The sequence below is a fragment of the Nothobranchius furzeri genome, chromosome 16 (genome assembly GCF_043380555.1).
Source record: "Nothobranchius furzeri strain GRZ-AD chromosome 16, NfurGRZ-RIMD1, whole genome shotgun sequence".
NCBI lineage: Eukaryota > Metazoa > Chordata > Actinopteri > Cyprinodontiformes > Nothobranchiidae > Nothobranchius > Nothobranchius furzeri.
In genome coordinates this window covers 40,443,122-40,459,110 of record NC_091756.1, presented here as the reverse complement: position 1 = coordinate 40,459,110, position 15,989 = coordinate 40,443,122, and the positions used below count along the sequence as shown (strand labels likewise).

Genomic DNA, 15,989 nt, shown 5'->3' with positions numbered 1-15,989 from the left:
ATTGTTGGTGCAGCTGCTTGTTCAACATACAACGCAAGCTTTGATCCCTTTTAAATAAAGAACGATTTTATATCCAGAAGATTTACATCATTTTAGGACATTACACTTCACATGATCTACAACATTTGTTGTGCATGCATCATCTTGTGAAATTAAAACCACCTCCACCGAGAGACGGGAAGTAGCAAAAAAGTCATTTTCTTCTCCAGCTGAGTTTGTTCTAGAAAGGACATCCAGGTCTTGCCTCAGGGTGTATGAGCCCAAAGGCGAGTTTTTTCTGCTTCAGTCTCTTGCAGCCTGAGGGATTGTAGTTTCAGCTGACACTTTCATGCATACTTAACATGTTATTTTAGGTGGCATTCTTTTAGAGTACTCGCATGGATTAAAGATATGCTCCACTTATGGAGAGACAACTGGGAGAATTTTAAAGGTTTTTGACGGGGACAGAAGGCTGCTGTCTGAATTTTCCTAGAGCTGCATCTTTAACCGTGATCTGAATCTGACAAAGTCGATTTATAGTGCAGGGAATGTTGAGCAGCCTCTGTTAACACGACTAGTTTTGTGCATTTATTGGTATAATGGTTCAATTTTGATATTTATGTTCTGTGCATTTTCATCCCCTGATTTAGAACTTTTTTTAGGTTAAAAACTGTTATTGTATTTATTGAGAGAGCAGGTTATTATATATCTTTTCACTGCAACCAGAACAAGTGTGGTCCAACCACAGATACTCATGTTTCTGGTCAGTGTCAGGTAGGTTGAGCCTCAAACCTCCCCTTGGTGAAATTAGCTTATATAGTTCTGATGGTCTGTTTAAACATTAATACTCCTCGCTTTGGAAAGCAAATCCAATTGGGCAAATTGTTGAAATATTTAAAGTCTGGTCTGTTAAACCTTTTACCACGCAGCACACTCCCATCAGAAGCTGTATGCAGTAAAGGGGGTGTAATTGCATCTTCTTGCTCACGCCAGTCAGAGCAGCGTGTTGTTGCCATCTCCTTCCACCTGGTTGCTGATGCTGATGTCACTCTGCTTGATGACATGGTGATTTTTGCTGACGTTGCCACAAACAGCCTCTGACAGCAATCAGCAGAGGAGAAAAAACAAAAATAAAAACAAGTATTTGACATATTTTTGATTTGTTGAAAAACAGTAGTTATGAGTTTAAAAAGAAAACACAAATTCTTTACATCTACTAAATGTGAAGGTCTGTTTCCTCTTTTGAAAAAAATATAGGCATGATCCACTCCTCATCCCAGGCAGCGAGCAAATTGAGACCATGGACGAGAACATAAAAAAGTATGACTCCACTGGAATGTTTCACTGGTGCCCGTCCAAGGACATTGAGAAGGTTCTTCTGGTAGGTCCTGCTACTTTGCTCGAACACACTTAATTAGTCCTCGACACCCTTCTCCTCTGTGACAGATGCATCTTGTCACAAAGCACCATCAAAGGTTGGCAGGGCTCTTAAGCACTCTGTAATGAGGTATTTGACACGTCATTTGCAATGCAGAGGTCTCGTCCAAAGAACATTTCTTGTACTAATACATATGGTGTTTTTCACATTACTTTGATGTAGTATTATTATCATGCATCATCTGTTCAGAGTGAGCAGTCTCTGTAAAAAGAACACATAAACGTTTGTTAGCACTGCCCATTTATGCAAAATTCCCTCTTTTTTTCTTGTCTAATTCAGACCCGAAGTGAGGCAGCCATGACGGTCTTGAGTGGACATGTGGTGGTGTGCATTTTCGGAGATGTAAAGTCAGCTCTGATTGGTCTCCGGAACTTTGTCATGCCTCTAAGAGCCAGCAACTTTCACTACCATGAGCTGAAGCACATCGTGTTTGTTGGTTCCCTCGAGTATCTGAAGCGGGAGTGGGAAACTCTACATAATTTCCCAAAAGTGTCCATTCTGCCTGTGAGTATTTCAGTTTTATGTTGGAAACACAACACAGGAATAGTTTAGAGTATTAAAGTCAAAGTCCCATTGTCACCATCACACTCTGGTGAAATTCAGCTCTGCATTTGACCCATCCCCATTGAGGGGAGCGGTGAGCTGCAGCGGTGGCCGCGCTCGGACACCATTTGGAGGTTTACCCTCCCTACCTGCTGTGTCCAGTATTTGTGTTTGTCCAGACAAACATAATTTTGTAATAGCAAGAGTCCCATAAGTCATCATCATCACACACTGGTGAAATTACATCTTTGCATTTGACCCATTCCTGTGGGGAGCTGCAGCTGCGATCAGTAACTATTTGGTGGTTTAACCCCCCCCCCCCCCCCCCCCCCAATTTAACTCATTAAAGCTGAGCATCAAGCAGGGAGGCATTGTGTCCCATTTTTAAAGTCTTTGGTATGACCCGACCGGGATTTGAACCCATGGTCTTCCCGTATCAGGGCACACTCATATCTCTAGGCCACTGAGAAAGTATGAAATACAAAACAATGTTATGGTACTGTTACTACTTTAATAGAATAATATACAAGTTTTTAGGTTGTGTGTTTAAATGCTTTAAAGCCTAATACATAAATAAATATTAACTCTAACCCCAAAGATGCTACAAAAATGGAATTGAGACTTGCCCACCTGCATACTTTGATCCGCCATCAGGGTTCAGAAGACATGCATTTGATACAATATAGGAAAGCCTTCTCTGTGATGGCTCCTGTCCTGTGGACCAGCTTGCCTCTTGTGGTTAAGACAGCTGATACTATGGCCTCTTTTAAAGTACGTCTGAAAATGCATTTGTATGCATCGTCATTTCCTTGATAACCAACAGACTGTTCTTACTCTTTTTATCTTTTAACCAGTGATCTTTTAATTTTAGTTCCTTTGTAATTTTTATGTATTTTGTTTTATCTGTCTGTGATTTTATTCTCTTGTAATGCTTTTGCCAGCTCTTTTATTGTCTTTACTTTCACTGCCGATGTGCAGCCATTTGAATGTGCTATATAAATACATTTTGACTTGACTTGAAAGTAATACTGGTGTAATAAGTACATCAGATGATTTAACCATCCCACTGTCCTAATGGGAGGAAAGTTGACCATTGACCATTGAGCAGGGTTGATGGTTTATGCCTTGGGTCCATGTGGCAGGGGTGAGGAGTGAGCACCACCTCACCCCTGCCACATGGACCCAATGGTCAACTTTCCTCGCGAGGTCATCCATAAAGACAGTGGGAGGGTTGAGAGTAAGTAATTGTTTAGATTTTATTTCCAAGAATTTAATCAATAACTTGATTTTTCTCCCCAAACACAAATAATTTATTTACATTAAACCCATCAAATTTAGCTTTCGGCAACACTCAGTGATTTTTAACACGAGGTGTTTTTGGTCATTCCATGACTCAGGCTGAGCATCACACAGGTGTGATACCAAATCTTCTCCTCTCCTTCTCAAAGGGCACACCGTTGAGCAGAGCAGATCTAAGGGCCGTCAACATAAACCTGTGCGACATGTGTGTCATCCTGTCAGCCAATCAGAACAATATTGACGATGCATCACTGCAGGACAAAGAGTGCATTTTGGCGTCGCTTAACATCAAATCCATGCAGTTTGACGACAGCATCGGGGTCTTGCAGGCCAACTCTCAAGGTAAAGAGCACCCTATCATAGTTCACTGCACAGCCTGGAAGGGACAGGGCCCTGGCACAGAAGATATTCCTCACTGTGTGCTGCATGGCTGACCTGTTGTTGCTGCGTTCGACAGTAAACCGTACTGACTATTTCTCAGGTCACTGTAACAACTATTTACTTAACAAACTGTACTGGTGGTAACAGAAACTGGGTCTGGAAGGTTAGATTTCTGTAACTGGATGTGCTTGTTACTAAATTTGTGTTTAACTGATCAATATTGCATGTAATGGCTGTTAAAATCAGTAATGTGGTCATTACTTGACATTAACAGAAATGCTCTTAGAAACCTTTGACCCAAAGAGGGGGGGGGGGGGGGGGTTCTCTGCCAATGTCATTATTCTCCTAATACATGTATGACCTTACATTTGCCTTAGTCAGCAGCAAGTGATGGATGTCAAAACATGGCACATGTATAATACATACAGCATCACTGATTTAATGTGCTTACTTGTCAGTCTGAGGAAAGCAAGAAATGTCAAGTCAATTTGAATTCAATCTTGCATCATTTATTTTCTCTTTCATGGCTCCACGGTGCATGTTTTAGTTTCTGCGCGCGTGTGTAGAAGGTTTCCATCTCTGTGCACACACAGTCAAAGGGGAACAAAATGAGCCATGTGTCACATCTATTATATATGGACTAATATTGGTCTCGTACAAGAATACAGCAACGCTGCTCTCAGTGAGTTGAGGCTTTATCAGAGGCTCCAGCGTCTCATATCCTCTGACACGCCTGATTGGATCCTCTGATGAAGTGCTGAATTTTGCATTAACATGTTATATGTGTCCATTAAGGCTTCACACCACCAGGGATGGATAGATCCTCTCCTGAAAACAGCCCAGTCCATGGATTAGTCCGACAGACCTCTGTCACCACTGGGGCAAACATTCCCATCATAACCGAACTAGGTATGATTTCTATTATTGAGATGTTTTTTGAGCTGCATGTGTGATTTCTGCTAATAGTATTACGAGTGGAATTTTCATGTGGGTTTTCCCCTAACTGTTTTCCCTCAACACTTGTCTAGCACCATTAGCAAAGCAAGGCAAAAAACTGCCTGTGATTTCACTCAGTCAGGATAAAAGCTGTGGGACCAGCATACAAATGATAACTGAGCTGGGTAAGAAGAAGTGCCTGTGTCCTGGTCTGCAGTGTCGTAACTGCTGCTGCCTCCATATCAGCTTTCTTTTGATTTCTCTCGCTGTACAAAAGGTTCAGTCCATTCCCATGGCATCACTTTGAGCACACTTGTACCCATGGTTCTGGTTGAAACTGCCTGTCTTGTTTTGCACCCGCTCTTCCCTCCCCGTTATCTCAAAGCAAAGTTTCTCCCTTTTATTTTTCCAAGAATTACAAGGTCTTTGATCCCTCCGAAGTCCTTGTGGCTGTTTTCATAGCATCTTCTGTCGGATCTCATTCTCTGGCCCGTGCCTTTCTTTAATCTCAGCTCTGTCGATATGACTGGCATTTATTTCTGTCCTCACAGAAGGAGCAGCTCTCCAACTAAATTTTACATCATTACTTTCTCCCAGCTACTGCATGTGATTTATTTTTTTTTATTTTTGTGCTCAAACACATCTTTTAAAGAAGGTTCTGAGGCAATGGATTGCTTTCATTTGACCTGACATGCAAGTACAAGTAACTGGAAGTTCTGTCTTGGATTTACAAGACAAACAATGGCATATTGGTTTTCCCTGATTCTGACTTTAGGAGGGCTTTGAGTTTGAGGCCTGGAACTTTGACAGTATGCATGGTGTCATAAATGTGCACGGATGGCCTGGATATGGAGTGTAGCAGAGGCAACTCAGTTAAAAACCAAAACATGGAGCTATTTTAGCTAATTGAGAGCAATTGGTTTGATTGTGAGCACATACATTTACTCTACATGCATACTCCCAAAACAGTCCATATCTGCAGCTTCTGCCTGTTGTGCACAACCACTACATTTTGTTTCCTCCTTTTTTTCACGTGAATGAAGTACTTGTTGGTCCATGTTTACTGAAATCCAAACCAGCTCCGTGAGATCTGGTTATAGAGAGCCGAAAGCTAACAAGAAATTTTTGAATAATTCATGAAACGTACGTTTTCTCCACTAGTTAATGACTCCAATGTTCAGTTCCTGGACCAAGACGATGACGATGACCCAGATACGGAGTTGTACCTCACTCAGCCTTTCGCCTGCGGGACGGCATTTGCAGTCAGTGTTCTGGACTCCTTAATGAGTGCTGTAAGTCAGGAATATAGATGAATCTGTAAATATCTTAGGGATAAAGGTGGTAACTGGAAACACGTTTTAATAGAAAAGTCGGTAGTAGAGGTTTTCAACCAAAGAAGCAGTTCAAACCGTAAATGACAGGGCTGGAACTTGTAGTGGCCATGATAGCTTAATTTGTCTGCCTTTCAGTTGGAGTGAGGTTAGAACAAAGCTGCCTTCAAGTGTGCTCCAGCATAGACAAAGGTAATGCTACCTAATGGACAGGCCTCATCCATCATCTTAGTCAATAGTGCTGTCAGCAGCTGAGGGAGATGTCACTTTGAAGCTCAAGCATGAGACAGGGGACTGCAGTGCAAGGGAAAGGGCAGACACTTCTTCTTGTTAAAATCAACAAACTAATAACTGGAATGAATTCAAAAGGTAGCATCTATAGTACTGAGATAAAAAAACTAGCTTAGATTGAATGTAACAAATTCCAGATAGCAGAGAGAAGCCTGTACTGCAGAGCAGGGTATGGTAGCAACAGCATTGTTGTGGCATCTGCCTAAGGATTTACCCCCTCTATCTTCATTCCTTCAGACATACTTCAACGATAATATCCTCACCTTGATCCGGACATTGGTAACAGGCGGTGCGACACCGGAGCTTGAGGGGCTGCTGGCTGAGGAGAATGCATTGCGTGGCGGCTACAGCACGCCACAGACCCTGGCGAACAGGGACAGGTGTCGCGTGGCACAGCTGGCCCTGTACGACGGGCCCTTTGCCGACCTCGGGGTAAGTGACTGCTCGTGTCAGCCAGTTGCTGAGGCCATCTTTGTCTTCTTGCGTAATGAAAGCTGCCTTCAGTGGAAGCATTCAGACTAATAAGGTTAGCTGTGATATATGACCAGGGGAAAGAAAGCAGGGATTGTGTGCAAACATTCTCCATTATGTTATATTACTACAGATACATTTGGTTTTAAAAATAAAACAGTAAAACTCAAATAGTTGTATGGAGGTATCTGGGTGCCAAATTAGAAGGAATTATTGTTAACATTGATGTTAAAAATAACTAGCAGTCAATAAATTAATTTGATACTTATATTATGTGATTTTTTATTTGTTTACAGCACAGACTACAGATCAGAAGTACAATGAAGTTATTCTAAACAATGCATGTCACTGTATCTACCACTGATGTCTGGTTTTAAAGGTTCCATATCATGCTATTTTAATCCTTTGAGAACAAAGGTAGGCACAGTGTATGTAAAAATATTACCATTGGCACTATTGAGATGTTATTTTAGTCAGCTTGAATTTATACCCAGAAATAAAATGCTTCGTTTCAGTGGAACTCCGCCCACACCCGCGCCAAAAAACATGCGTACAACAGCGTCTTGGACAAAGAGGTAACTGTATTAGCTACAGCATGCTAGTGTAGTTGTAATGGTGTCTGCCTCCTATCTCAATTTTGCCACGTGTTCAAATCCTGGTGGTGTCGACAGTAATTTATTTAGCCAGCTAAAGCAGATTTCTTGCTTTTATATTTTAGTTGTATAGATTATTTTCTGTCTCTAAACATCTTTGAATTTAGGTCATTTCCGAGCAGCATTTTAGTTGATTTACTTACCTTACCTCACATGGCACCACACTGGCTATAAACAAAGAAAGTAAAAAAAAAAAAAAAAAGAAAAAAAAAGACATATTAGTCCTTATATTTTAAACAGTTTACCAATAAGGGGTTGAAAACAGTTTCTGCTCAGACCGGAATGTGAACCTGCACTCTAACCACTAGACTACCAAGTCTGTTACATGGCACTTGTCATCTAAGCCACATAATCTAAGCTGGCCAGATAAATAAACATTCAAAATTGGCAGCTGAAACAGGAAAATCTTAGTCTGGCAATGCTCCATTGACGGGTTTCATCGTGGGGTGGGTTCTACTGTTGTCTTTCAAACGATCTCCGCATACTACTGGTAAATGAACAATGTGACGTAGTCACTGCAACGGATGTCTGTAAATGAGACAGTTTGCTGTATAAGAAAGTGAAAATACATCATTTTTCTAAATAAATAAATGCATCTGCTTGCCATTCTAATAAAACCCAAATCCAAATAGTCTAAAATTGATGTAAAAGCTATTTTAAACAAGCCGTCGTACCATCCCGTCCAACAGACGAAGAGAGGGCCCTGATTGGCCCACAAAGCGGAAAGAGCGCTGTGATTTGCTCACCATTGTGGATCAATCACAGCACTCTCAGCTTGAAACCCCTATAGAGAGCAGTGATTGGCCAGCCACAATGCTGCTAGGGGCTGCAGAGGTTCCAATGGAGCATTCCTAGACCAAACTTTGCAAAGCAAGAATTTGGTCTAGGTCACTAGGCTAGGAAATACGTGAATGCAGCCAAAAATGGGTTTGGGGGTATTTTTCATTAGCAAACAATTATATTAAATGGTTAAAACATCAAAAAAGTGGATTTTCCATGATATGGCCCCTTTAAATGTTCTTTTAAACCCAAATGTTTTTTGGTGATTTCCAGCTTCAAGCAGTAATCAAACATGACCAGCTTCCATAAATACAAGCTGTTAATTGTAAGGCATGTTATTAAAAATATCAAGTGTTTTGAGAAGAGATGTGGCATGTTATTAAAACACATACTGGAAATGCAAACCTATGAATTTGTAACTAGCTTCAAAAATCCACCAACACTCAAGTCCTACCATACCAAGGTATGGGATTAACCTTAACCACTTAAATGTATTTGGACACCTGAGCCCTGCCAGGCTTCGTGCTTCAGAGATTTGAAACACGGCACTCATAAGAACATCACTAGTTTTTGGTCTACCTGAGCTTTGGTGCAGTAAAACAGAAAGTACGTCAACAATAGAGATTGTGAGCCAAGTGTCGCCATACCAACTGAGTAAAACTGATGTTATTCGGGCATCCTTAAAAATTGTATAGTGATCAGGGGCCTCATTTATAAACGGGGTCGGAAAACTCCGTAAGCAACTTTCCACGCACACTTTGGGATTTATTAAAGAAAACATAGTGGGAAAATGTGTGCAACTTTAAGTTGACTCAGGAATTTGCTTACGCACATTTTGAACGTGGAGAGCACCTGCAGTGCTGCTGCTGAGAACGATACAATTATGAATTCCAGCAGCATTATCACTTGTACCGCTTCACGCACGCACACACACACATACACACACACACACACACATACACTCACACACACACACACACACACACATACAGCCTGAAGTGCAGAATACGGAATGCTGAATATTAGCAGGGGGACAGATTGGGATAGAATGTCCTGTGCCTGTGACAGTGTGAGCGTCCCTTCACTGTGACCCGATTGATCATGCACCCTGGCTACTTGGCCAAGGGGGATGTACGTTTGGCTGACTGGTTAGCGCGCATGACTCTCACCTGGGAGTCTGGGGATGGAATCCTGATCTGACCGTTTTTTTATATCCGCCACAGATCTTTCTGAAGAACTCACAGCATTGACAGCTTCAGCAGCTCCGTGGATTTTCTCTTATTTGTTTTGCAAAGGCACTTCCTTTCATTTCTCCACCTCACCCACAAGTACCTCAATTTCTGCTTGTGAAATAGCGCTTCCTTGATCTGCGGTCGCGATCGAAATGCTGCAACAAGCCGGCTTATGCATATGCATGAGATCCACAAGGCACTTTGCATTGACCATTTATGGCAGTAAGTGGGTGTGTTCAGGGCGGGATGTGACTAAAAAGCAGCTGAGAACCTTTCTCGTTAGTCTCTGATTTATAAAGCGGAGATTGCGTGCAGCTGTGCATACTCCATGTTTTATAGATCACAAACCTACTTGGCTTAAGTACATTTTTTTGCTGAGCTTGAGTACGGTTTTAGTAAGGATTCCATGCAATGTTTTATAAATGAGACCCCAGCTCTTTAGCATAAGTTGTTTTAGAAGCAATACAAGGTGCTGATGACTCCATGCCCTCTTGCTTACCAGAGCTCACACTAGTCTTAAAAATGGACCTTTATTGCTTTAGACTAAGACATCTATTTGTACTGTTGTCTGCAGGATGGTGGCTGTTATGGTGACCTGTTTTGTAAAGCCCTGAAAACGTATAACATGCTGTGTTTTGGCATCTATCGGTTGCGAGATGCACATCTAAACACACAAAGCCAGTGTACCAAACGGTGAGATTAAAATGCTCAAAACATTAAATTTACAGAAAGGGCAAAACTAAACTCACGCCTGGTCTGATTTGTTTCTCTTCCAGGTACGTCATAACCAATCCCCCGTATGCATTTGAGCTGGTGCCCTCTGACCTGATATTCTGCCTGATGCAGTTCGACCACAACGCTGGCCATTCTCGAACCAGCCTGTGTCACTCATCTCATTCTTCACATTCTTCGAGCAAAAAGAGCTCGTCCGTCCACTCTATCCCAACTGCAAACCGCACCAATCGCACCAAAAGCAGGGACTTACGAGACAAACAAAAGTATGTGCTCCTCTAAAGCTCTCTGCCTGTTCGTGTCTGTGAACTGTGCCTGCCAGCAGTCTTGTCCTGTGTGTCGTTGTCTTCAGGGTTTGGACGGACTGTTCCACATCTGTTTGTTGGATGTATGTTTGTTAGTCTGAATGTGCATGCATGTGTCACTTGTACGTCTAAGTTTGTATTTAATGAAACGATGCAGTATTCAGATTTCCTTCTTTAACAGGAGCGGTCCATAAATTGGGTCAGAATAAGAAATTAATTATTTGCGAGCACAGACTTTTTGTCTCCCCTTACCCTTGGACGTTTTAATGATGGGAACATGGATAATCTATGATTCAGTTTGTGACAGTTAGATTTGATCTAAATCTACAACAACAACCCGATGTCTCTCTGTTGTATTTGAAACACATGCACAAAGAGTTTCAGCTAAGGTTCAACTCCTGTATTTGCATTATCTCTCATTATTATTTTAATAACGGGGCCAATAATTGCAAAGCTTCTTTTCTTTGTGAAAAGTAAACAGCATTGCTTTATAAATGTGACGTTGTTCTGCAGTTTCTAGTCAGAGTGGACAAGAATTTTCACACCTTTAATTTATTTCTGTTAAAACTCTCTCTTCACCTCTTAGCTTTTCAACTTCTGATCTGACAACTTGCATCTGTTCATATTTAATGCTGTTGTACTTGAACTGCACTTTTAAATTTCATGTCTTAAAGTTTACACAATGTTGTGTCTACTAATACCTTTCTGTTTCCATAAAAATGGTACACTTTGATTAAATGTTATTTGCCACCATGGAGTATTAATTGTGTCCAGATATTTTGCAAGCAGAAGCTGTTGGTTATTAAAGTCACATGTAAGTTTCAATTATGCCTGTTTAACACTTAATGACAGTTAGGTGAATTGGTAACTATTGTAGTTATTACCACAAAGTCGGGCGCTATTACATAAAATTTCGATTTACTCTTTTTTTTAAATCACCTGCAACAAAAAATTTGAATAAATTCATTCAATCGATTAAACGCCCAGGCCTAGATTAAGGTGGTAAAAACGACAAACGCACAGCAAGAACGTAAGTTTCATTTTTGGTTATATTTGGTTAATCTACCAATTTGACCTTTCCCGGGATCCACTGATGACCTTTTTTTTTATTCATTCATTTATTTGTTCTTGTGAATCGCCTTCTTGTGAAGTTTCCTCTAGTTCTTGGTCTAAATGGTGCACCAGTGCCCCCCCCCCCCCCCCCCACACACACACACACTATGACTTTCAAGGCATTCTTTTATGCTAGACACCACTGAAAATGTATCAAATAAACACATTTAAAATCCAACATAGCTGAAATAAATAAAAACATTTATTTTTACTTCAGCCAGTGTGTATTTCATTGACTCAATTTCAAATAATGAACACGTTGCTACGGAGTTTTAATGCGTAAAGTCAAGAATAAAAGCATAGCTATTGGTTTGTGGTGTTAACCATCATTCTGATCACTGACCAACAATTAGAAAACTGATTGAATTCAAAGCTGCTCATCACCTCCTGTAGGAGAGATGCTACAGCAATTTGAAATTCAAAAGGTTTCAAAGTGAAGAAACTCGGGAGAACGCAGAGCAGTGGCGTGTCCAGATCTTTTAAAATGGGGTGGCCCAGGTGAGGCACAACTTTGTGCATGGGTGGCACCAATGGTTATGCTTATATTTTTTGCTTTAGCCCCAAGCTTTATGTGGACAATGAAAAGCCTATTTAAAGGAAAATTAGTGTGGTGGCACCTGGGGTGGCCAATCAGAATCTAAGGGTGGCATGTGCTACCCCAGGCCACTCCCTGGACACGCCCCTGACGCAGAGCCCACGAGGGGGCGTATCTATGGAGCAGTGCAGAATGCCCTGTAGGGCCTTACGTACATGGTCTTAAACCAAACTCGATACTTAACTGGGAGCCGGTGAAGTTGGACCAGCACAGGAGTTATGTGCTCCCTCTTCCTAGAGCCAGTGAGAAATTGTGCAACTGAATTCTAAGCAAACTGAATGCGGTAATTTGACCCTGATCTCACACCAGCATACACAGCATTGCAATAGTCCAGGCGTGACAATACAAATGCATGTAAAACTGATTTCAAATGAGCCCTCAACAGCAATGGCTTAATCTTGGCAATACTCTGGAGCTGCAACAAACAGAAATGCACCACCACTGAAACGTGTGCAACAAACATGAGGGCACTATCAGCCTAGTTTTCTATGGGCTATGAAAGCTACTTAGCCTAGTGAACTAGACCAAATTCTTGCTTTGCAAAGTTTGGTCTAGGCACGCTCCATTGGAACCTCCGCAGCTCCTACCAGGACTCTGGCTAGCCAATCACAACTCTTTAGAGGGGTTTCAAACACAAAAAGAGCTGTGATTGGTCCATAATGGTGGGCCAATCATAGTGCTCTATCTGCTTAGTGAACAAATCACAGAGCTTTATCCGCTTTGTGGGCCAATCAGGGCACTCTATATGCCTGGTGGGTGGGATGATGCAACAGAGTGAAACAAGAGTATGTCATATTCATTGTCCAGTAGCATGCGGAGATCATTTGAAAGACAACGGTAGAACCCGCCCCACAACCGAGAGCCGTCAATGGAGCGTTGCCAGACTAAATAATATATTTATTTAGTCTGGCTTGCCAGGCTAAAAGCTACTAGCTCCAGGGCTAAAACTTAGCTTCTAGTAACACATTTAGTTCTGAGTGTTTTTTTATTGCACATCTGCTTGTGGCTAGTTTGTAATGAGGCACTAAAGCTTAATAAAACAGTTCATACAAGTGTTTCTACCAATAACCTTGTCCAAGAGTTTGACTACAAATCAAACCCCAGAAAAGGCCGTTAACTCTGGGAACCACGGAATCTGAATGTTTTGGGAAACTTTGTACAAACATTTGATGAGTTTCAATAGTATCAGGAGGCATGTAGGAACTGTTTCCTCTCCTATCGAGTATGATTGGTGTATCATGACTTTCGCTAAAAGGCACAAATTTCAAAGGTATGCTGTCACCAAGCATGTTCTTTTACTTATTTTCAAAAGAGCCTTCTATGATTAATGATCTGCTGAATTAACATGCTCATCTACTGAACTGGCACATGTTTAAAGAATATTTCACCCACTTGATATGTTGCCTTCATGCTTCACTGGGTTTTCTATCAATCCAGCTGCTTTAGCAACAGGCATGAAAACAACATGGCTGCTTGATACATCCTATAATAGCAGAAGAAATTCTCCATTATTTGTTCATTTTGACACAACCTACTGTTTAGTATAAATTGCATTCATATGTAAAGACCTAGAGCATCAGGTTTTTTTGTGCTTCTTCTGTTCGTGCTGTGCAGAGTTCTTGTATATATGGTCACATTAACTTTTTAGCTTACATATAGTTTACTACATTCTTTTTTTTAAAGTGCAACAATGATCAACAGAGTGGGGCAAGGTATGGAATTAAGCAATTATGCATGATGTTAAAGAATGCACCGTGCACGGTCATATCCTCGCTGACATTTTACCCTCTGAATGAAAGGGTACCAGGTTCTACTGCATGGTTGTAACCCATGCACCACTTCTTGTTGCAGAATGTGTTTGTAACTGAATGATTAGACTTTGATCTGTGTGATGTGATGTTTGACCACTAGGTTCATGTGAATGCCCACCTTACAACCAGAGCCTTATCTTCTACTGACAGCGCATGATCATAAAAATAAAACACCACCCTAACCCTTCTTTATTTCAAAAAGAAAGCTGCACTAAGCCCAAAAATGCATTAAGGTATTTCATTTTGATATGTGTGGTTTAAAGTAATATTACCATGGAGGCAAAGCTGAAAACTGGGTTTGTTTAATTGATGACCTGCATGCCTGCCTACCAAAACAGCATGTGTCAGTGGTAAAAGTTTTTTTCGTTACTGTGGGAAACTCACCCCTCCAAACTTTCCATTTGGTTTCCAAGGTGGCAAACCTTCTTGTAATATTTTAACGTGAATTTGAGTAGTAATTTGTTAGGCTTTCTGAAGTTCTTTAACCATGTAAATATATGGTAATGAATAGTCAGGTATGCATTCTAATTTAACTTTTGTTATTGCCAACAATTATATAATTATCTATTATGTTTCACTATAACTAATGAAGTTTGCACTTGATGCATGTATTACTTAGATCCTCCACTAGAGGGGAGAATATATGTAGGGTCTGGTGCCGCTAATAACTGAAGAACAATCTAATCCTGTTAAAGAGGTAGATCTCTTGGAAACAAACATTTAAAATATGATAAAAATGTATTTCTTATAAAGCACTTAATCTACTTTTTTCCACTCATTTTTACAGAATTTTTGTTTGTTGAGCAACTTGCTTCTGACCCATGAATCATTCCGACATAAAAAGGCTTTAACTCACAGAAAACCAAACTCTTAAATGGTTCATCAGTCACTTTGTTACTAGCAGCCTGTTGCAAAAGTGGGTAAAGCTGAAACATTCAGCAACCATTGCTGTAGATAATCAATGAAAGGATGATACCTCTGAGGTCTTGTCTTTATGGAGTTCTGCTTTTTCCCACTGCTTGTCCAGTTTTCTTATTTTGAAGCATTTGCAGCATGACATGTTGTCATGGGTCAGAACAAGACAGAAGATGAATCAAAAAGTCTAAAGAAAAACTGAGAAACCTGCAGAACGCCTGAAAAACTACTGATCAAGATAATTTTAAAATGTTACTGTAAAGTTTTGCTCCTTAAAAGTAAAAGGCATAAGAGATGCTTTTAGCGATTTCACACTACTAAATAAAAACATGTCTGGAGCAGCGACATTACAGTGCAAATAACTGGTGTGTTTAACAATGTTTTCCTTCCAGGTGAACCGCCTGTATCATGTTAGAATTTCCCCTTAACCCCATTAGTTTATATGCTTGATGTGCACATCAAACACACACTAACCAGTAATCTCCAAACTCCATGCAGCATTAACCTTCTGATGTCTTCCCTCCCCTTTTTTGTCTCTTTATAATTTTGGCTGCTTCTCAGAAAAGACATGGTTTACAGATGAGCCAGCGAAAACCCACCTGAGGACCATGCAGCTCAGACCTGTGAATACTCTCACCGTCAACCAGATCAGTCAGAATAAACCCACAAGCAGCTTGATTCAACCCATCAGAGAAGCGGAGGACGAGTGCTGACAGCCGGACTCCCAGAGGACTGGAAGGTGTCAGCCCCAAGTTCGGGACATCTCATCTGCAAACAGAAATCCCCAAGCAACATCAGACGAGACAAAAAATGCTTTCTTCCTTTAGTTCTTTAGCAATTTAAAGTCTGAGTGGATTTAGACACATAATGACAATCATAGTTTATTATATATTTTGAAATCACTCAGCTATTAGCTTGCACAATAACTCAACAAAAATGACCAGACTCCATAATTTTATTTTTACTTTGGGAGAATGAGGGTCACTCCTAAAGAGCAATGTAAACCCAAACCCCAGAGGAGACCGTTAACATTACACTCAGATTTCAACAATGAAATTAGCCTTTTAGCTGTCCACAAACAACTGCACCTAGTGTTAAATTATTCTGTACAGTTTGTGTATTTGACTCCCCCCCCCCCCCCCCCCCCCCCCTCCAGAATGGCATTGTTGGTTCCTTTGCCATTT

The 15,989-nt window shown here is 40.9% G+C and overlaps 1 protein-coding gene across 19 annotated transcripts in view; it reads left to right on the top strand.

Moving 5' to 3' along the window:
* LOC107387848 (calcium-activated potassium channel subunit alpha-1) overlaps positions 1 to 15,744 on the top strand; it is a 113,408-nt gene extending 97,664 nt beyond the window's left edge. For 8 of the 19 annotated variants that reach the window (XM_070545659.1, XM_054749222.2, XM_015963069.3 and 5 more), the window contains 11 exons: positions 1,237 to 1,360; positions 1,697 to 1,921; positions 3,409 to 3,601; positions 4,436 to 4,549; positions 4,669 to 4,761; positions 5,738 to 5,868; positions 6,436 to 6,630; positions 9,909 to 10,027; positions 10,111 to 10,332; positions 13,763 to 13,791; positions 15,367 to 15,744. In XM_070545659.1, coding sequence (XP_070401760.1) covers positions 1,237 to 1,360; positions 1,697 to 1,921; positions 3,409 to 3,601; positions 4,436 to 4,549; positions 4,669 to 4,761; positions 5,738 to 5,868; positions 6,436 to 6,630; positions 9,909 to 10,027; positions 10,111 to 10,332; positions 13,763 to 13,791; positions 15,367 to 15,518 — 1,597 coding nt within the window. In that variant the 3' untranslated portion in view covers positions 15,519 to 15,744. The remainder of the gene's footprint in view (positions 1 to 1,236; positions 1,361 to 1,696; positions 1,922 to 3,408; positions 3,602 to 4,435; positions 4,550 to 4,668; positions 4,762 to 5,737; positions 5,869 to 6,435; positions 6,631 to 9,908; positions 10,028 to 10,110; positions 10,333 to 13,762; positions 13,792 to 15,366) is intronic. The other 11 variants (XM_054749225.2, XM_054749224.2, XM_070545660.1 and 8 more) reach the window with 3 other exon arrangements.
* The last annotated feature ends 245 nt before the right edge of the window (positions 15,745 to 15,989 follow it).